Raw genomic sequence first — 22,724 nt, forward strand, 5'->3', positions numbered from 1 at the left:
TCAAACTTGCATTCTCCCTTGTTCTGTGCAGTTGGTAAAGCCTCTCTGCTTTTGTGGACTCATCAGGTGACATTGGGCCCACGTGAATAATCCAGGGTGATCTCTCCATCTCAAAAATCCTTAACTTCATCACATCTGCAAAGTCTCTTTTGCCATATAAGAGAACATATTCACAGGCTCTGGAGATGAGGACATGGACGTCTTTGGGGGCCCTTATTGGGGCTATCCCAAGTGTTTGGCCACTTTCACTTATAAACATCAGCTCATCTCTTAGATTAATCACAGCTCTGAACTTGATTTCATGTAAAATCTTCTTCACCTCAGCCAGGGCTTCTGTGGCTGCCCCCTCCCCAGCAGGAGAGGCAAGGACATTGCTTCTTGTATGTCACCCTCTCAAGATTGTCACCCCATGAGGGCAGGGCTTTGTTTTGCTCTTAGTGTTTCCAGTGCCTACAACAGGCAGAAACTTTACTCAATAAACATTCAGCCAGTGGACATTGAGTGAGATTCTTCACTCTGACACAACTCTATGTTATTCTTTTAATTGAGATATAATTCATATACCATAACATTCACCCTTTAAAATGTAAGATTCAGTGGTGTCTATTGCATTCCCAAAATATATTTACTAGTATAACTACTAACCCTAGAATATTTCCACAACCCCAGAACCCATTACCCGTCATTCTCCATCCCCCCATACCCTATCCCCTGGCAACCACTAATCTACTTTCTGTCTCTATGCATTTGCCTCTTCTGGACATTTCATATAAATGGAATCATGTGATATGTGGTTTTCTGTGTCTGGCTTCTTTCACTCAGCATGATGTTTTGAGGTCCATTCACATTGTTGCATGTGTCAATGCTTCATTCCTTTTAACTCAGCATTACCTTTGCACATACCTGAAGGCTGTGCTTATAGGTTAAGAGTGTAGGAAGACTCTCCTATCATTGGCCCCTCTTGTCTAAATAATGTGCAGCCAAATGAAGTTACCATAGTGACCATACTGATGGTCCAGCAATCATTTCCAACCTTCCTGAGCACAAGATGATGGTAAATTCCATTGCTGGGGTCTCCTTAACTGTCTTCAAACTTCCTGTCCTCCTTCCTGTCCTGGAACTTTCTGTTTTAATACTTTCTGTCCTCACAATTCCTGTCCTTGAACTCCCTGTCATACTTCCTCTCCTCCAACTCTCCTTACACTTGCTGTCCTTGAACTTCCTGCCTTTGAACTTCCTGTCCTTGAACTTCCTATCTCATATTTCTGGTAGGCCAACTGTCCTCACACTAACTGTCCTTGAACTTCCTGTCTTCATACTTCCTGTCCTTCAAGTGTCTTCACTTCCCATCCTTGACTTCTTTTCTTTATACTTCCTGTCCTCAAACTGTCCTCACATTTCCTGTCTTTGCACTTCCTGTCTCATACTTCCTGTCCTCCAACTATTCTCACACTTCCTGTCCTCAACTTCCTGTCCTCACACTCCCTGTCCTCCTACATCCTGTCCTTACTGTCCTCAAACTCAATAGCCAGCCTCATATCATAAGTAATAGAAAGCAGTGGGGGCCTGTTAGTCCGTTTTTGTGTGGCTATAACAATACCTGAGACTAGATGATTTATAAAGAACTGGGGTTTATTTGGCTTATGATTCTGGGACAGCTGCATCTGTCACGGGCTTCAGGCTCCTTCTACTCATGGCTGAAAGTAGCAGGCATCTGGTGGGTACAAGCAGATCACATGGCAAGAGGAAGCAAGAGAGAGAGAGAGAGAGAGAGAGAGGAGGTGCTAGGGTCTTTTTAAGCAATGAGCTCTCATGGAAACTAATAGAGCAAGAACTCACTCATTAATCCCCCCTACCCCAGGGAGAGCATTAATCTGTTCATGAGGGATCCACCCCATGACTCAAACAGCTCCCAACACTGCCACATTGGGGTCAGATTTCCATGTGAGTTTTGATGGGGGCAAGACATCCAAACTATCATTCTGCCCCTGGCCCCCCAAAACTCATGTCACTGTGACATACAAAATACAATTATTCCATCCCAGCAGTCCCAAAAGTCTTAGCTTGTTCCGGCACCAACTTCAAGTCCAACGTCTCGTCTGAGACCAAAGGCAAAACTTCCAGCCATGAACCTGTACAAATCAAAACCAAATTTATCTACTTCCAAGACACAATAGTGGAACAGACATTGGCTACACATACCCATTTCAAAAGGGAGGAGTAGGCCAGAAGAAAGGAGAAACAGGCCCCAAACAAGCCCAAAGCACATCAGGATAGACATTAAGCCTTAAAACTCCAAAATAATCTTCTTTGACTCCAAGTCCTGCATCTTGGGCACAATGGAGCATCTGGGCCCCCAAAGCATTGGCAGTCACACTCCCAGTGCTGTGCAAGTCATAGCCCATTGAGCTGCACTGGTGCCTGCAGCTTTTCCAGGTGGGCATTCCATGTTGCCAGTGGCCCTACAGCTCTGGGGTCCTGGTGGCAGCCCCACTGTGTTGGCTCTCCTAGACATTTCTCTGTTGGGGAGGGTCTCTGTGGGAGCTCTGATCCCACTTTCCTGCTTGTCATTGCTCTAGTAGATGGCTTCTGCAGTGGCTCCACATGTGTGGCAGGTATCTGCCTGGGCCCCCAGGCTTTTCTGTACATCCTCTGAAATTGGGGTGGAGGCTGCCATGCCTCCACAGCTCTCATGTTCTGCCAGCCTGAAGACTTAACATGATGTGGATGCCACCAAGTGTATTAGTCAGGGTTCTCCAGAGAGACAGAATCAATAGAATAGATTATAATTATATGAGAGGGATTTATTAGGAGAATTAGCTCACAAGGCTATGAAGAAAAGTCCCACAATAGGCTGTCTATAAGCTACATTCCAGTAGCGTGTCTCACTCCAAGTCCAAAGGCCTCAAAACCAGGGAAGCTGATGGTATCCTTGGTGTAAGTCCTAGAACCCCAAAGCTGAAGAGTCTCAAGCTCTGATGTCCACGGACCGGAGAGAAGAGTTTATCCCAGCTCCAGCAGATCGAGAGAGGTTCACCTCTTTCCTCTGTCTTTGGTTCTCTCCATGACCCCAGCAGATTGGATGGTTCCCACCCACACTGAGGGTGGGTCTTTCCCACCCAGTCCACTCAGACTCTCATACTAATCTCTGCTGGAAACACCCTCATGGACGTACCTGAAAAGATAGTTTTACCAGGTTTCTCAGCATTCCTTCATCTAACCAAGTTGGCACCTAGAATTAACCTTCACAAAAAGGTTTCCAGCTTCTGTTCTCCAGAGGTGTTACACAAACCACACTTGGGGCTGCTTGAGGCAGGGATGCTCCAGCCAGAGCAGCTGGGATGCAGGGAGTGGGTTCCTGAGGGCAGTGGTGCCCCAGGTCTGTTCTCTGGGACACCTTGGGCCTCCTATGCCTCAGGGTCTGTGGTGGGAGAGGTGCCCTTCCAGATTTCTGAAATGTCATCATGGCTTTTCTCCCATTGTCTTGCCTGTTGGCACCTGGCTGCCTCACCACCAAGCTTATGTCCTTAGCAACCAGTCTATCTGCTTCACCCTTGCGTTTTTCTCCTGCTCTCTGCTTCTCTACCACATGGCCAGGCTTCAAATTTTCTAAATCTTTATGCTTTGCTTCTCTTTAAATTCTGGCCTTACATCATGCCTTTTCTGCCATAACTTCTGATTTATGGTTATTGCAAGTACCATGCAGCTTCCTGAATGCATTGCTGCTTAGAAATTTTTTCTGCGAAACATTCTGGTTACACAGCTCTTAAGTCCCACCTTCCACAAAGTCCTAGGGCATGGACACAATGCAGCCAAGTTCCTTACTATAGTGTAGCAAAGGTGGCATTTTGTCCAATTCCCAATAAGTTCCTCTTTTCTACCTGAGACCTCATCATCAGCATGACTTTTACTATCCACATTTCCATCAACATTCTGGCCACAACCATTTAACCAATCTCTAAAATGTTCCAAACTTTCCCTCATCTTCTTGTCTTCTTTTAGGTCCTCCAATCTCCTCCAACCTTTGCCCATTGCCCAGTTCCAAAGGCGCTTCCATATTTTTAGCTATATGTATAGAAACACCCTACTCCTTGGTACCAATTTTTTGCATTAGTCATTTTTGTGTTGCTATAACCGAATACCTGAGACTGGGTAATTTATAAAGAACAAAAGTTTATTTGGTTTACAGTTATGGGACAGCTGCATGGCATGATGTCCACTGGCTGTGACTGTAGTGGCACAGGCAGGCCATTGAGAGTTTTATCTTTCCTGTGGCTAAGAGCAACCCAAGGCTCTGAGAAAAGGGTTTAGCCCAGATCATGCTGCTAGTAATCACCAGGTGTTTTGGCCTCAGGGCATCTACCTGGGATTAGACTAGCAGGCTGTGGATAAGAGGGAGGCTGAGTGGGCCTGGAGGGTTGAGAGGAGCAAGGAACAGGTACCAGGCCTATGAGATAGTGTCTTAGCTAACTTGGGCTGCTCTAACAAAGTACCATAGACTGGGTGGCTTGTAAACAACAGACATTTATTGCTCACAGTTCTGGAGGCTAGACGTTTAAGATCAAGGTGCCAGAAGATTTGGTGTCTGATAAGGGCACACTTCCTGGTTCACAGATGGTGCCTTCTCACTGTGTCCTCACATGGTGGAAGGGATGAGGCAGCTCTCTGGGGTATCTTTTATAAGGGCATTAATCTCATTCATGAGGGCTCCACCCTCATGACCTCATTTCCTCCCAAAAGCCCTACCTCCTAACACAATCACCTTGGGAGTTAGAATTTCAACATAGGAATTTATGTGTGGGAGGGGACACAAACATTCAGTATATAGTCAATGAGAACTGAAAAATTTGTTCAGAGGGTACTAGAGATGGAATTGTCTATTCCATGGTTTTATTGAAAGTGGGTCCCATTTAGGTCAAGTCTAAAAATTAGCAGCCAGTCCCCTAGGCTGGCTAAAATCAAAAGTGGAAAATAGCAAGTGTTGACAAAAACATGGAGGAATTGGAATCATTGTACATTGCTGGTGGGAATGTAAAACGGTGCACTTGCTGCAGGAAGAAGTTTGGTGGTTCCTCAAAAAGTTAAGTGTAGAAATACCATCTGACCCAGCAACTCCACTCCTAGATGTAGACCCAAAAGAAAAGAAAGCAAGGACTCAGAGAAACACTTGCATGTGCATGTTCATAGCAGCACCGTTCACAACAGCTAACAGGTGGAACAAACTACATACCCATTGATGAATGAATGAATAAACAAAATATGATATAACCGTATAGCATAATAGTATTCACCAAGAAAAAGGAATGAAGTTCTGACACATTGTGTCACATGGATGAACCTTAAAAATATTATGTTAAGTGAAAGAAGCCAGACACAAAAGGCCACATACTGTATGATCCCATCTATATAAAATGTCCAGAATGGGCAAATTCACAGAGATGGAAAGTAGCAGGAAGCAGCAGTTGCCAGGGGTTGGGGGTGGGGGAATGGAGAGTGACTGTTTAATGGTATGGGGTCTCCTTTTGGGGGGATGAAAATGCTTTGGAACTAGGTAGAGGTGGTTGCATGACATTGCAAATGTACTAAGTGCCACTGAATTGTTCACATTCAAATAGCTACTTTTATGTTACATGCATTTCACCTTAATTGAAAAAAAACAAAAAACTATAATCCACAACCTCAGTAGCAACATAAGGACACTCTCTGTAGAAGGGTTTTGCTGTGTGTACTTCCCTGACCTTTCCAGGGCATGAGATCAGTCTAGTGGTTTCATTGGGGACGTTTTTGTCCCCCTAAGCTGTTGCTGCCTGCTTTTTTCCTCTCCAGCACCATCCTGCTGTACCACATCATGGCCTGGGGCCTGGCCACCCTACTCTGCCTGGAGGGAGCTGTCATGCTTTACTTTATGCGGTCTCCTTTTGGGGGGATGAAAATGCTTTGGAACTAGGTAGAGGTGGTTGCATGACATTGCAAATGTACTAAGTGCCACTGAATTGTTCACATTCAAATAGCTACTTTTATGTTACATGCATTTCACCTTAATTGAAAAAAACAAAAAACTACAATCAGCAACCTCAGTAGCAACATAAGGACATTCTCTGTAGTAGGGTTTCCTGTGTGTGTACTTCCCTGACCTTTCCAGAGCATGGAAGCAGTCTGGTGGTTTCATTGGGGATGTTTTTGTCCCCCTAAGCTGTTGCTGCCTGCTTTTTTCCTCTCCAGCACCATCCTGCTGTACCACATCATGGCCTGGGGCCTGGCCACCCTACTCTGCCTGGAGGGAGCTGTCATGCTTTACTACCCTTCTGTGTCCAGGTAAGCCAGCACGCCTGGCACCCCAGGTGCTCCAACCGCAGGCCCATTCTGTGTTCTGCAGGAAATGGACATGCCCTGACCCACAGGGGTTGCCTTGCATGTCACCCCATTGTCTTGTGCCATGTGAGACCACTCACAATCACGACCTGGAGGGCTCACTGCAGGGCCTTGCACCCATGATTTCCTTCCCTGCCTCTGCTTTTCTCGTTTGCGTGCTCACAGCAGGTATGCAAATCTTTTGGTATATCCTCTCCGTATTGGTGAAGCTTCCTCATGCCCACTCTTTAATTTTTATTCTTCAAGCTTGCTCTGGAGGAGCAGGTGAGTCTAACATTTTAAGCATGAGTTCGAGATGAGAAGCAAATGGGAGCTCTGGGAGGAGCTAATTCTGTGCCTCTGCCTCCTGCGCTTTCTCCCTTCTCTTCCATCCTGCACTCTTGCCTACCCTGAACACAGATGCAGGAAGATGTGGCCACTGATACTGTTTCAGGCATTTCTTCAAGTTTAAAATCCCATCAATGCAACCATTTGCAAGGCCTCAAGGCACCTGCAAGGACACATACTCTAACTTCCTATGGTAAACAGGTGAGCAGTACCTGTGATTTTTTGGGCTATGTGGACTGGGATCAGCACAGCACAGCCCTCAGGATAAATTTGGCCCTTTGCCTGATTTTGTACATAAAGTTTTATTGGAACACAGCCCATTTTTTTATGTACTGTCTATGGCTGCTTTTGCACTACAACATCAGGGTTGAGTCGTGTGACAGAGACTGTGGTGTGACCCACAAAGCAGAGAATATTTACTATCTGTCCCTTTACAGAAAAAAATTGCTGGCCCATGGTGTAGATCATTTCTCCCCCTTCTTTTTCAATTTCTTTCAGCTACTCAGTTAGAGGTCTCCAAACTGGTTTTGCCTTATCAACTGTGAATACTCACAGGAGCTCCGTGTAGATCCATTCGTGCGCTCTCTTTCCTGGAGAACTTGAACAGGGCAGATACAGTGTCAGCAGCTGCTATAACAGAACGCACTTAATTGGAAAGGGAGTTTCTGTTGCTTGCCCTCACCTGTGGGACCCTGGAGACCCCTGGCAAAGTGGAATCTGAGCCTAAGGGCGTGATCGCTGGGGGTCTGACAAGGAGCCCTGAGGTGCTGTCGGGTCTTCAGGAAGCATCTTAATCCTTAATCAGATCTTAGTCCTCACATCTCCCAACCTCAAACCTTTGGCGTCCCTCATGCTTCGCAGCCTCACTGTCATTAGCATGCACTTTCTGTCTTGGCGGTAGAATCACGTCTCTTGCTGCTTCTCTCCCTTTCTCCCCTTGAGCCTTTCCAGACTGCACTTTAGCCTTCATAGCTGAAGATGAAAGTGCCTGTTAAGAAGGAGGTGGCGGCATGGAAATCCTTCCTATGGCAAAATGGTATTGCATTTTTCCTACCCAATTTTTTTTTTTTTTTTTTTTTTTTTTTTTTTCCGCAACCCTCAGTGTCGCCCCTGTACCAGACCGGGACCGGCAACGGGATCGCAACCCCCGCGCCTCGCTCAGCCAGTGAGCGGGAACCGGTCTGTATGTGGGATCTGAACCCTTGGCGGGAGCGCCTCCACGCTTCCCAAGTGGCGCACTAGCACAGTGCGCCACCGGGCCGGCCCTTCCTACCCAATTTTTTTTATTTTCTGCTATTTTTTACCTTTTGGTTTGAATACTCCATGAATATTAAAAGTGCTTTTGTTTTTATCATTTCACCTTCTGTGGCCACAGGGGCTGGCTGTCATCTGCTTTTCTGCCTGCCCCTTTGGTTGGGCCTGCTCTGTCTTTTCTCCCCTTTGCCTTGGTTCTCTCTTCCTCTGCACCATTTTTCTTCTCTCCTGCATTATGCATTTCTTAGCTGATAGTTCCTACTTGGTAACATCCACTGTGTGGCTCCTCACACATCCTACTGTGACCAGCAATGCCGGTGACTCATCAGTACAAAACTTTGTCCTTCTCCCTGAAAAGAATCACAGAAACAATTCATATCCATAATCATGAGAACAAATTTCCTTTGAAATACGAGGCTCAGGTATTTTGAGTTGCTCAGGGAGAGGGACTAGAATCATTCATGCTACTGGCTAATGTGTAGCATGTAGCAGGTGCTCAAAACCTAACCAGTTGAGTGCCTTTGTTTCTACTTGAATTTTGTGTTTTTTTCCTTAAAGAGACCCCGTGTAGGGAATCCTCTACCCCAGAGTGTCTTTTCCTTAAATGCCTTACAGGTCCTCCCATTTATGAGACAGAAACATGATTGATTTCCTTATTCTCCTGCAACTTATTGCTTGTTCTCAGACATGAGAGATTTCCTTTTAGCAGGGTCAGAAGTAGATTTTTATGCATCTCCCTTTTCACCGTCATCCTCTTATCTCAGCTTCCAGATAAGTCTGCATGTTTTAGCCAAAGCTTTGCATTCAAGAAGAATGACTCAGTTTTCCTCCCTCAGGTGTGAAAGGGGTCTGGACCACACCATTCCCCACTATGCCACCACGTACTTGCCACTGCTCCTCGTCCTTGTGGCCAACCCCATCCTGTTCCAAAAGACAGTGATGGCAGGTACATAATAGGGAAGTTCTCTGGGTACATGGACACTGGGTATGACCCCATGTCTGGGGCTCAGATAATGGCATGTCATCCTTCTGGCATTATCCAGGACAGTTGACCCCATTCATCCTCCTCCCGAGGCATAAGCAGAATACAGTTGGATAAAGTTAACAGGTTTAAGAAATGAAAATGAGCAAGCCTGTTTAGTCCTGGACCATACACGTTCTCTGCCAACGTTTGTTAGCTCAAGGCCAGGACAAGTTGACCTTTCATTTCTGTGCTGGGCTCATTCTGGGTCTGCCCTTGGCATGCCTTAGAGGCTCCAAGGAGTGGCCTTAGGAAGCTGTGGAGGTGAGATAGGAGCCGAAGGGGAGGGAAGGGGTGGAGAAAGGGGTGGGGGGAAGGGGTGGGGCAAAGTCTGAGGAGTCTGGAGCCTGGTCACTGCCATCATGCTCTTGGCTTGTGTGTTTTCTCAGATGGGCAGGAAACAGGAAATGAGCCAGATTCAATGGGAAGAACTGGATAAGAGGAGTATAGTGGGTCAGTAGAATGCTAGGGAAGGACCTCTGGGCTGGGACTGGGGATTTCCATTCCAGCCCCTACCACCTCTTCAAGGAAGGGTGACCTGGAGCAAGTGTCCAGCTTCCTTGGGCTGCTGTGGATCCCTCAAGGGCAGGATGGGCATCAGGAAGTTTGCCTTAACAGAAAGGTTGTTTGAGGATCAGCTGTTGATTTTAGAATTTTAAAACATTGTTTAAAGTACTCTACCACTAGGAGCAGGAAACTATTGTGGGTCTTTGGACCAGTCTTTTTATATCTACATTTAAATATGGTGCATTAAACACCGGAATTTTTTTACAAAATTAAGTAAAAAATAGTGACTTAAGTATATCAAACCAATGAAAATGACTCATAGAAAAAAGGACTGAAAAGAAATACAGTAAAAAGTTAATGGTGGTTGTCTCAGGGTGGAGGGACCATGGGTCATTAATTATTCTGTAAACTTTTTTTATACTTTCTAACTTGTCTATAAGGAGAATCTTAAAATAGTTAAGTATTTTAAAATAACAGGTGTGTATTATTTTTATAATAGAGAAAAGAAACCTTTAAAAATATAGTCCCTGAAGTAGTAAAATCCAAATAAAATTGGAAGTTTAGTTCATATCACTGTGAATTTCTTATTTGTGACAAACGTCCTGTGGTTGTGTAAATTGTTAACACTGGGAGAAGCTGGGCAAAGAGTACAGGTATACAGAAGCTTTCTGAGCTACCTTTGCAATTTTTAAGTCAATCTAACATTGCTTCAAAGTAAAAATTTTAAGATATATATTCCTTAGAGTCTAGGAGGACTCCAACTTAGAAGTTGTGATGAATGGAGGTCAGTAGCTTGCTTTGCCTCATGCTGTCTGGTTTTGATTATGGGCTCACATCTGCTCTGATTCTGCTCTCCGTACTCAGTAAACAGAAATAATGAACACTCCATGTGGTTCCCTTCTGTTCTTCCCAGGGGCCTCTTTACTAAAAGGACGACAAGGCATTTACACGGAGAATGAGCGACGGATGGGAGCTGTGATCAAGATCAGATTTTTCAAAATAATGCTGGTTTTAATTATTTGGTAACCTTTCTTCTATTTTTTTTTTATTGCTTCTGGTAAGGGATATGCAAATGGTTTGCCCTTTTGCTTTTCCAAGTGTGACCTGGAAGTTCCAAACAGAAGAGTCTTTGGAGAGGAAATCTTTGAAACAGTGCTAAGTGCCCTTTGAGGAAATACATGGAGGACAGGGGAGCAAGTCCAGAGTGTATGAATTTCTGGAAGAATATCCAAATGTACTCAGATTATATATAATGCTCTTAGAAAAAGAACTCCCAGATTTAGTTTTGAAATGTCCCAGCCATATGCATCCACTATTTCATCCCTTCCTGGGATTAACTGAAATGAAGCGGTTGATCATACTTTCTAAATCCACCCATGTGCCTCACTCGTGACACCAGAATTTCTGTATCTCACAGAGGAGCAAGCGCACATCTTCCATGTAAAGACTCAGACCTCAGTCACGAAGGGCAGAGAACAGGCTGAGAAATTTTGCTCTTCAGTTTTCCTCATCACTGGTGTCCTACCCAAAAGGAAAGGTGCATGCTTTGAAAGTAGACCTGTAGCCAGTGCAGAAAAGGTGGAAATTAGAACACCCTGTACTGCAGCAAACCAATACTTTGCAGGACAGGGCAAGCCTTTGTGGTCTTAATAACTAATCTGATATTAGGAGATTTGTTTGAACACCATCCTAGGAGAGACTTAAATTATCTCTCACTAAAAATATACTCAGCTCACCACATCAAACTTCACTGATCCCCAAGAGTAACATTTTAAAGTTCCAGCATAAAATGTCAAAATAAGATTTGTTTTGGTCTATATCGAAACTTCGGGTTACTCCTCAAACAAAGAATGAATTCTGGGTTATTTGACATGGTGCTAGAACTTTATACCCTGAAGTGGCACTGAGTGTTACCATTGGAAGGATTTGCTGATCTCTGCTTTAGACTGCGAGGAGTTATAGTTCTTAAATTGAGTTCTTGGTGTGCTGGTTCCTTGTGGTTTCTTACTGCTGAAGTGGTCTTCCCTCCACCAGGAATTAGGAATTTTCAGCCTTTGTAGAAATCATTCTCTAAACCTCAGCATTTAAAAGTGAATTTTGTTGCATGTTCTCTTTACCCATGAGCCATTTTCTTTCTAACAGTTGGTTGTCAAATATCATCAATGAAAGCCTTTTATTCTATCTTGAAATGCAACCAGATATCAATGGAGGCTCTTTGAAAGGTGTGAGAAGTGCAGCCAAGACCACGTGGTTTATTATGGTAGGTTAATCTAGATTTAAAATTTTCAGCTTGGAAAAAAAACACGCAGAAGTATGATGAATTGTCATAAATTTATAGTGAGTTGAACAGTTTCCTGGCCTACCTATATCTGGCCTTTGTGTGCTAAGCTACCAGGTTTCATTCATTACTGGGATCATTATTAAATGGATACAACTCTGGTAAATTAATTTGGCACAGTGCATCAAAACTGTCAGGCAGACTCACAATATCAGATCTTTTATCTTGAAGGAGTATTTCAGATCACAAAGAAGACATAGGGATGAAGAAATTTCTAGTAGCATTATCCATAATTATAAAGCATTATAGGAAATGCAAATTTGAAAAAAGGGTGGAGTGGGGGGATGGTTAAGTAAATTATAGTCTTTCATCCTGGTGAAATGTTACCAGATTTTTTAAATGACTGTTAAGAAATATCTGATATTAAGTGGACAAGGTAGGGTATAAAATTATACCACTTACAACTACATAAAAACATACGTATATAAAAATATTGGCTGGAAATACAAGAAATGTTAATACAGTGGAAGCGCCATGGGTAGACTTCTCCCCCGGTGTTTTGATTATATTACATTTACAATAAGAAAGGCATCCATGAGCTGAAGTCTTCATTGGCGGAGAGGTCCACTCTGTGCTACACAGAATTAATGTTTACATTGCTTCCGCGTTGGGAAAGATCTGATTCACAAGAACCTTAAAATGAGGCCAGCACTAGCCTCCTCAGTCCCTGTGGTAAACAAACCAAACACGTGAAGTTAACCAAGGGAACCACACAAGTGGAGGGATGCTTCCCAGACTCACTTTTGCCTGAACAACGTTTGTTAAATCAGATTCTGAGTTGACAGTGCAAGGTAGAAAGCTACAGGGGAGCAAAGCACCTTAGGCAGAGGCGAGAACGGGTTTGGTTCCATTGCCTGGGTCACATGGATCTCCTCTCCCCCCTTTTCTTCTCCCTCCCTTCCCCCCTCCTTTCCCCTTTCTCTTTTTCTTTCTTTCTTTTTTTTTTTTTTTAAGATGGCCGGTAAGGGGATCTCAGCCCTTGGCTTGGTGTTGTCAACACCACGCTCAGACAATGAGCCAACTGGCCATCCCTATATGGGATCCGAATCCATGGCCTTGGTGTTATCAGCACCACACTCTCCCGAGTTAGCCACGAGCCGACCCTGCCCCTTTCTCCTTTTCTCTGCTTCCTCTCCCCCTTTTTCTCCCCCCCCCCTTTTTTTTCCTGGCAGCTGGCTGGTGTAGGGATCAAACCCTGGACCTTTATGTTATCAGCACCATGCTCTAACCAACTGGGCTAACCAGCAAGCTCCTCCACCCCTATTTTCAGGCACGCTTGTAGGTACAGCACCTACTATGGCCAATCTTTACCTTGCCCCAAACCAACCAACTAAGAGGTCACTCCTCAGTGAGGGCTGCCCGGTAGGCATCCTGGGCAGAGTTTAGCACTTTGAGGACAGAATGCTCTAATGCCTGCTGTAATGCACTGAGTGCCATGTGTCTTCTTCCCTCCCCCTCTCCCAGGGGATACTGAATCCAGCCCAAGGATTCCTCTTATCTCTGGCCTTCTATGGCTGGACAGGATGCAACCTGCATTTTCAGGCTCCCCGGAAGGAGATCCCATGGGAATCTATGACGACCTCTGTCACTGAGGGAACTTACCCGTCCCCGGTGGGCTCCCGTGTGCCCAGTGAAAACACCATTTCCAGGAAGATGGCATGTGTCAGTGGACACACTTCTGATGAAGCCCTGAGCATGCTATCTGAAGGTAAAGCCCTGCTGTAGGCCAGGGAAGGTAGACTGGGGAGCTCTGGGGCTTGGAAATCCTTTATCAAACAAGAGAAACTGGAGGATGTCCATGATGTCCACAGCCACTTTCAGGGCACAAATGGAAAGTTACAATAGCTGACATTGACTCTATTCTTAAGTTTCATCATCCACCTTTCCTTTTAATATTTTAATGGTGCCTTTCATTTAGTTACTAAGCACTGTAGCCTTGTATTAATTATAACTGGTTCTCTTGGGCTGGATGGCATTTTTGAATATGGGATAATTTGTCACTTTAAATCCCTTACTAACATTGGCTATGAGGCAATGCATGTTATGACATGAACTCTTTAGATTATAGGTGCAGTTTCATTTGTCCACCTCAATGGGGGCATTTAAGATGAAAAAGCAATCAGCCGGTGCTGGCTCTCCTAATCTACTCTTTCCATGTGGGGACTAGCACTGTGGTCTTCACATCGTGCTCTGTGGAACCCTAACGTGGTGCTTCAGGCATCTAATAAGTGATTCAAATATCATTCCAAAATTCATTTGAAAATCTGTGATCAGAATTATGCATGCTCAGGGCCAGCCCGGTGGTGCACTGCTACAGTGCACTGCTTGGGAGTGCTGGCGGCGCTCCCGCCCTGGGTTCAGATCCCACATACAGACCGGTTCCCGCTCACTGGCTGAGTGAGGTGAGGGCGCAACACCGAGGGTTGCGATCCCGTTGCCGGACACGAAAAAAAAAAGACAAAAAGGAAAAAAAAAAAAAAAGAATTATGCATGCTCAAATGTGTTGGCTACCAAACAATAAGCCATCAACTCGTCACCTTGACACCAGTTAGCTCATTTGTATGTGGAGCTCAGAATAATTTTCTGCTACCCTCTTTAAGTGAAGACTGTCCTGAGATGGCAAGCTGGACTGCTTAAAAGCCATCACATTTTCAGCTCCTTAGCCATTTGCAACTAGATTTTCTGGATATGGTGCAATCAAATCAAGCCACTGAAAAAGTTAAATTTCAAGTTGATAGAAGATCATAACGTTTGCCCCAGTTTTTGGTTTCAGACTTTTGTGTCCAGTAAAATGTCCTTATAGTTCTAATTGATAACAACATTAATTAAATTCAAATTGCAACTTATGAAATAAATTTTTGCTAATATTCTCCTCATCTCTCTCTGTCTTACAGTTTCTTGTAAGGTTTTGCTTTAGCAAGAAACTACATTTTGGAGAGTAAAAAAGAGTTTGAAAATCACCACTTTGACATTTGTGAAGTCTTAATGATTTGTAATGTACAAGGAAATTGATCTTTTGAGAGGAAGCATTTTGTAGCTATAATTTCATAGTAGCCTACTGGATGTCTAAGAAGGAGGGAGAGAGAACTGAGAGAATTAGATATTTAAAATCATTCAGGGACATAAATGCTGCTTTGCCTATTCTCAGTTGGGCCATTGGGACTGGATTGAAGTGGAACTGAGTTCTCTGTAAACTCCTTAACCACCTACTGTCTCTTCCTTCATAGCAGGGTTTCTCAACATTGGCACTATTAGAACTTAGCACCAGGTCTTTCTTTATCCTGAGGATTGTCCCATGTGGTGTAGAATGTTTAGCAGCTTCTTGGCCTCTGTTGCTTTGCCCCCCCCCATGGATTTGTCACCTGTCTTCACCTGGGTGACAGAGCTGCAAAGGACTACTCAAGCCCATCTCTTCTGAGCAGTGAGAAGCCCCGAAGTGGTTTACTTCCTGGAACCCTCAAGAGAGAGGCATTCCTTTCATTTGGGAAATTAACCATGAATTGGGGTTCCCTTCTTGTATTTATTCTCCAGCCCAGGAAGTTACAGCAAGAGACATAGGTGGGGCTATAGTATGACAATGTAGGCTGGTAACTTTCAGTAAAAAGAAGTCAGATGACATTCCATTAGACAATTAAGTGATCCACCAACAAAAGCTTGATCTCAGCAAATGTTCTCTTTTTACAGCAGCTTCCCAGTAAGGTTACATATCAATCAGTAACTTGTCTGTCTTTGAGCCAGCAACCTTGCTGTGTTACAACTCTTTATCTTACAACAGAGACTCAATAGCCTGGGGAAAATTTCCTGATTTTTGTAAGGTCAATATTTGAAATTACAAGGCTTTGGAAAACCAGGCCCTGTGAAGTACATTTTCTTTATGCATACTTCACAGGCCTCTACCCACTAGATGCAGTTTCCAAAACTGTTTCTAGACAATGACAAATGTCTCTTGGGGAGACACAGTGGCCCCAGTACAGACCAAAATCATGTCTCAGAATGATTAGCCTTTTTAGAGGCTTGGATCCAAAACTTTGCTTTCCCCAACATGTTATCTGAGCTGGTAATTGAAAGAAAGTGAGCTGAAATGCCAGGTACCGATTAAGCTTTAGCAAAGGAAAAGAATCTGCTGGGCTGCAGTCAAAATAGAGAGCAGCAGCTGGAGTCGGGGTGGGAGGGCTTACGTAGGTTGTAAGGAAGGCTGATGTAATCAAGGAGGGATTTGGTGCTGGTGTGGAGTAGTTTCTACTTCTCAGAAACCACGAGGTTTCTTGTAAGGGAAAGGCTGGTGGCCATTTTGTGCTGAGTGTGTGAAAAATGGCACCAGTCATGTCCGAGATGGTGCCAGTCACATCCAAGATCCATCATTCTTGTCTTTTAAGTATAGAGAGAAGGGAAAAGAGGTGAAGGTCTCATTCTTCTGAAGCTGCTTCCTGCTGGAGATGTGCAAAGATAGGAAATAAATAAAACAATTAGGTGGCGGAGTATTGGTTTCATGTGGGGAGGCTGTATTCTGGGGAAGGGTCAACAGTTCTCAGGGGCTGATATACTCCTCCCAGGAACAATTTGGTGACCTTTTGGTTGGTGAATGCCTACATATGTTCCTGTAAGAAATTACAGAAACACCGAAAGAGCCAGGGACCAAGAAGGAAGATAAGTCCCATCATGGTCAGGGGTCTGATGTGTTTTGTCCTGAAGTCCTCCCCCATCGCTATAGCCTCAGTGAATGGTTTAGGTGAAGCAGAAATGTTTTGTTTGGTAGGAACTGGACTCCAGCAGAATCCCCTTTTGGAAGAGCTATCCAGTAATTTTTAACCCCATAAGAACATGATTGGCTGTTGTCTGGTCATAGCATGTTGTGGGAACGTGTGTCAGGGATGTGAACGTGTCCTGTAGGGTTCCCCTGAGGAATCTGGGTGGCGGACCCCAGGAGGTTGGAAAGTGTCCTTCCACCCACCAAGACCTTGGTTATACATTGTGAACAGGGTGTGGCATAAGTCTTTTCTTAGGAAAAGAAGCAAGAGGAAGAGAAAAGGCAAATGTTCAGTGGCTGAGAGGTTGAGAGGGTGCCTAGTAGGAAAAAGGACTAGAGGGTAACCTCCTCAGGGGTGTAACTGCAGAGGGTGCCCTGCCAGGCTAATTCAGTTACCCACTCAAGAGCATCTTCAACACTGGAGGTGGTGGGTCGGGACCAGTCTTGGAGCAGCTCCTGTGTGAAGGACGTGAAGCGGGCCAGCAAGAGTGAGAGGATAATCACCAGCGGAATGATCATCCTTCTTCTGGGATTGGAGGAAGAGTGGAGGTCCTGGAGGTTTTCAATTTTGTGGGTCCTAAAATGGATGAAGTGTAAGGAGATATTGGGTTGGGCGTTGAGCAGAGGGACCCCTCTGGCTTGGTGTTAACAGATTCTGTGGGTAAAGTCTCAGGTGCTAGTTTTACCAAGGATAAGTGATACCAAGGGGCCTTTCCTAGTACTTTTACTACCATGGGGGTGGTGAGATGTGCTGTACAAGGCCCTTCCCAACATGGTGAAAGGGGCTTTGGAATTCGGGTTTGAATATACACTTGCTGTCCCAGGCTCAGTTTAAAGTCTGAGGGGGTGGTGGGGAAAGGATGAAGTAGTAGAAGGTTGGCCTGTTCCCAAAGAAGATCCCTAATGAGCAAAAGAGTAGGGAGATACTGGCCTAAAGGCAATGAGCTGGAAGGGAGAGTTCTGAGGGTGAAGGGTCTGCTATACATAAGTTTGAAGGGCTGAGGCGTGGGTTTGCGGGGGTCAGCTTGCAAGCGAATGAGTACTAGAGGGAGAAGTTGTGTCTAAGGGAGATGAAGTTCCATGGACAGCTTAGTGAGGTGTGTTTTTATGACGTGATTGGCTTTTTCTACTTTGCCTGATGACTGAGGGTGATATGGTATATGTAAGTCCCATTTGATATGTAATGCTGGTGCTGTGAGTTGTGTAATCTGGGAAATGAATGCTGGGCCATTATCAGACTGGAAGCTGGTGGGCAAGCCAAAATGAGGGATGATTCCTGAGGTGAGAGCATACGTTACTGCTGTAGCATCTTCTGAAGTGCAGGGAAAAGTCTCAATCCAACCTGAAAAGGTATCTACTAAAGTGAGAAGATAGTATGTCCTTTTGTGGGGAGGCATGTGAGTAAAGTGAATTTGCCAATCCTGGCCAGGAGTGTATCCTCTGGCCTGGTGGGTGGGGAAAGGACTGAACTTGGAGGTCACCTTGATTGGAGTAACGAGTACACAAAGGACAATTTTGAGTGATTTGTTTAAGTAGCCTGGCCATGTGGGGAGAGTCATTTAAGGGCTGAAGAAGGTGTAGTAGGGGTTCGTAGCCTATATGAACTGAATTATGGAAATCTAAAAGGATTTGCTCAGTTTGTGTGGTAGGGAGGACATAGTGACCGGAGACAGTATACCAGTTGCCCTTCCTCTGTGCCCCCAACTGTTGGAGGTGTTGTATTTCTTGGGGTTTGTATTGTGATAAGGGTGTAGGGACTATGAGAAGGACTGAGCAGGAGAGGAAGAGTGGGGGCCTGGTGGTTGAGCAGCCTGTTTTGCAGTTAGATCTGCCAGTTTGTTCCCCTGGGCTATGGGGTCATTGGAGGTTTGGTGTCCTCTGCAGTGTATAACCCAACCTCCTTTGGGATTTGTGCAGTGTCAAGAAGTATCTTGATAAGATGTCCGTTTTTTATGGGCCCTTCTTGAATGGTCATGTATACTCTCTCCTTCCACATGGCCGTGCAGGACTGCAGGATGTGGTGAGCACACTTAGAGTCAGTGTATATATTGACTCGTTTGTTACTTGCCAGAGTGAGAGTGCTGGTGAGGGCAATGAGCTCTGCCTGTTGGGAATTGGTGTTAGGGGGAGAGAGGAAACCTCAATAGTTTGTGTTAGATTTACTATGGCATAACCCACCCAAGGGGTAGGGGTGGAGGTGGCACTCCCATCTATAAACCATGTATGTTGGGGCTGTGTAATGGGATCTGGGGAGGTGTGTGGAAAGGGATCGAGAAAGAGCCTAAAGCCTCCATGCAATTGTGTTCTAAGGGTCATGAGTGTGTTGGGATGAGAGTGGCTGGATTTAAGGGAGGGCAAGGTTTAACGGAGAACTGGGAATTTTCAATGCAGGCAAGGTGGATAAGTTGTAGGCAGGAAGGAGAGAGAGTCAACATGTTCTCATGGCTGAGATGGTCTTCAAGATGATGGGGGGAACAAACGACTGTTTGTTGTCCAAAAGTTAGTTTAGAGCTTTCTTGTGCTAAAAGAGTGGCTGCCACCAAGGCCCATAAACAGGGAGCCCATCCTCCAGCTGTGGTGTCCAATTGTTTGGAAAGGTATGCAACAGGGGAGAAGATATCTCTTGCCTCTTGTCCTAAAACCCCGAACACCAATCCTTGGGTTTTAGTGATGTATAGGATAAAAGGATGAGATAGTTTTGGGAGGAATAGAGCTGGGGCTGTGAGAAGAGTGGCTTTTAATCACTGGAAGGGAGAATGAATGGGCCTTGTGGGATCTAAGGGAATGGCAGGATCCCCTCTGGGTGCCTCATAAAGTGGTTTTGCTACCACGCCAAAGTTAGGAATCCATGGGCAAAGATACCCTGCAAGCCCCAAGAAAGAAAGGATTTCACCTTTTGTGGTAGGAGTAGGGAGTTCAGAAATTAAATTCTTGCAATCCATCATTATTTCCCTGGTGTTGGGGTGAGGTGGACTCCCAAATAGGTGACCGAAGGAGAAGAAATTTGGACCTTGCTGGGGGACACTCAATATCCCCTGGAGGCCATGAAATTAAGGACAGCAACAGTGTGGGACTGTGAACCCTCATAGGAGGGGCTACAAAGGAGGAGGTAATCCACGTATTGTATTAAAGTACTAGAGGTTGGAGGAAGTTCAGATAAGTCTTGAGCTAAGGCCTGGCTGAAGAAGTGGGGACTACCCCGAAACCCCTGAGGCAGTACTGTCAAGATGAGTTGTTGAGAACCATATGTATCAGGTTCAGTCCAAGTGAAGGTGAACAGGTTTTGACAGGAAGGGTTTAAGGGGAAAGAAAAAAAGGGATCTTTGAGGTCAAGTACAGAGAAGAAATGTGTTGTTGTTGGGATTTATGGATAGAAGAGTATAGGGGTTAGAAACAATTGGGGTTATGCGTAAAATGGCCACATTAAATGCCCTGAGGTCTTGAACTAAACGGTATGAGCCTTAGGCTTTATAACCAGAATGGTGGGTATATTAAAAGCCGAGTAAGTAGGCTGTAAGAGATGAGAAGAAAGGAGTTTTTGTATGATGGATTTTAAGCCTATTAGGTGTTTGTTAGTGATGGGGTATTGTGGGACATTAGGGAACAAAGAAGTGTTCTGCAATTTAACCATGGTGCAAAGCAATGGAGGGAGAGGAAGTGTCCCATATTACAGGATTAACCTTGTCCGAGTGGAAGGGGAGGTTGGAAGCCTCAGGTACCAGGTCTGGGGCAGCCTGTAACAGAAGTATTGTAGCTGGAGTTAAACTGTTTAGGGTAAGGGTAGTTTTGAATTTGGAAAGGATGTCTTTTCCCAGTAAGGGGGTTGGGCATTGAGGCATTATTAAAAATTTGTGGGTGAATCGGGTGTGATGTAGGGTCCAGGAACAGGATTGAGTGATCCACGGGTGTTATTCTGATCCCATGACCCCGACTATTGTGATAGAGGATGGGCTGTTGGTCCTGCATATTCAGGAAGGGTAGAGTAAGTGGCCCCTGTATCGATTACAAAAGAGATTTGGTTACCTGCAACGAGGAGAGTTACCCTGGGCTCAAACATGTGATCTCCTTCGGAGCCTCAGGCCCTGGGCATCTCAGTCCTCCTCCTGGGCAAATCCAAGCAGTTCTGGTCAGGATGGCCATGAAGCCAAAGGGTTAGTTGGGGACTGGGCCATTCCCTCTCTCATGAATGGAATGGTCAACCCCCCAGTGGTCTGGATCTTTGCAGTGCAGAAAAGGCCTGGGAGGGGGCCTGGGGTTAGGATATGGCAGTACTCAGTGGCCCGGTTGACTGCATTTGAAGCAGTTCCCAGGTGATGTGCCCATAGAGGCAGCCAGCTTTGGAGTGTGTGATCTCCGGATAGCATTAGCCAGGAGGTAATATTTGGCCTGATCTCTTTTGTATCGATTTTTCTTCTCCTCTTCCTCTCTATTGTTAAAAACCTTGAAAGCTGCATTGAGGAGGTTTTGCTGGGTAATAAAATGAGACTGTAAGAGGGCCATGCCTGCGGGGGAGTTTGGGCCTATGCATGTGTATTTATGTAAAGCCTCAGAGAGGCAGGTTAGGAACTAGCTGGGATTTTTGGTGGATCGCTGTGTGATTTCTCTAAGCATGTCATAATTGACTGACTTGTTAGTAGCCTTTTGGAGGCCATAAATCATGTGTGTGATCATATTATCCCAGAGATCCCAGTCACCATGGCTGGCCCAGTAGTCTCAATTTGGGTCCATGTGAGGGACAGCAGTGGCTCCCACAGGCCGCCTATTATTTTGGGCATGTACCTTGCCTGCCTGTTGTTGGGCCATTATCCAGACCTGCTCCCTATTCTCATGGGACAAGGTGGAAGTTAGAATCATGAAAACATTATGCTGCTAGGTGAGATCATAAGACTGGGTGAGATATCTGAATTCCTGAAGATATGTGTCCAGGTTGGAATGGAAAATCCCCAGTCATTTTTTGATTTGGGAGAGATCAAAAAGAGAAAATGGAGTATGGAGCCAGACAATTCCCTTTGTCCCTGCCACTTCATGGAGGGGGTATGAAGAAGCTGGAGCTGAGGTGGGGTTGTCACCTGATGAAGGGGAAGAAGGAGAGGGGTTGAGTGGCTGAGGACAAAGAAAGGGAAAAGGTGAGGGGGCTGATGGAGGATCTGGAGCATAAGGAGGTGGTTGGGGAGCAGAGTGGTCTGACAGATCAAAAGATTGATCTGAGTCCAGAAGGGGAGGTTGGGCATGAGTTAGGAGAATTTGAGATGTAGAATAGTTTTGACAGAGAGAAGGATGAGATCAGATATAGAAGAAGACTTGAACATAAGGAATCTCTCTGGCTTTGCCATTTCAGTCACAAAAGTTGTCTAGGTCTCTGAGAGTATCCAATTTGAAAGTGCCATTTTCTGGCCACTGGGATCCATTGTCTAGTTTGTATTTAGGGCAAACCTGATTACAGTAGAAAATGAGGCATTTGCCTTAATATCTCCCCGGAGGCCAAGAGGTTGGCCAGGAGACAGCCCAGAGGAATAGAGCATGGGGAAAATGAGATGTTTAGGTTTAATGTCTCCCTGGAGGCCAAAGGGTTGTAGAAAATGAGACGTTTCAGTTTAAATTGGCCAGGAGACAGCCCAAGGGTGTAGAGCGTGTAGGTTTGGATTGTGAGGATCCCATTTAGAGGGTGAGAAAGGAGGTGATCATTCCCAGTAGAAGAAGGGGAACACCAAGGAGCATTGTCATTGGTATCCACCTCCTTTTCCAGAGAGAAGCCACTGACCAGCTAGAGGAGCATCCTCCAATAGCCAGGGGGCATGATAGGGGTTCCCTCTGCTAGGCACCTGGTCTTCAGGAAGTAGCCTGGTCTTTGTGAAGTAGACAGTAGTCATAGAAGTAGGCAGTGGAACCCATAGAAATAGGACGTACCCCCTGATACACCCTGAATTGAGGCCGATGGTGGATGTGTTGGTCTGAAACGGCAAAGGGAGAGAGTCCCAGAGGTACCTGGTTCAGCAGGTCCAGGAAAGGCAGCCAGGGGGTCCAATCAACCCAAGAGAGGGGATTATCCAAAGGTCCCAGCCTAGACCTCCTGGGTTTCAGCACCAAGATGAATGTGAGCCAAAACATCGGGTACAATCAAGCTTTATTAAAGGAAAAGAATCTGCCAGGCTGTACTC

At 45.2% G+C, this 22,724-nt stretch overlaps 1 protein-coding gene across 1 annotated transcript; it reads left to right on the forward strand.

Moving 5' to 3' along the window:
- Positions 1-5,826: 5,826 nt before the first annotated feature.
- LOC103610461 (G-protein coupled receptor 143-like) lies at positions 5,827-13,544 on the forward strand (the record flags this gene model as incomplete). The annotated part of the gene is made up of 6 exons (XM_008594627.1): positions 5,827-5,910; positions 6,223-6,315; positions 8,790-8,899; positions 10,395-10,503; positions 11,624-11,741; positions 13,284-13,544. Coding segments are annotated over 6 exons (775 nt in total), but the record flags the coding sequence as incomplete, so codon positions are not given.
- Positions 13,545-22,724: the final 9,180 nt, after the last annotated feature.

This window comes from Galeopterus variegatus, unplaced genomic scaffold (genome assembly GCF_000696425.1).
Source record: "Galeopterus variegatus unplaced genomic scaffold, G_variegatus-3.0.2 Scaffold11184, whole genome shotgun sequence".
NCBI lineage: Eukaryota > Metazoa > Chordata > Mammalia > Dermoptera > Cynocephalidae > Galeopterus > Galeopterus variegatus.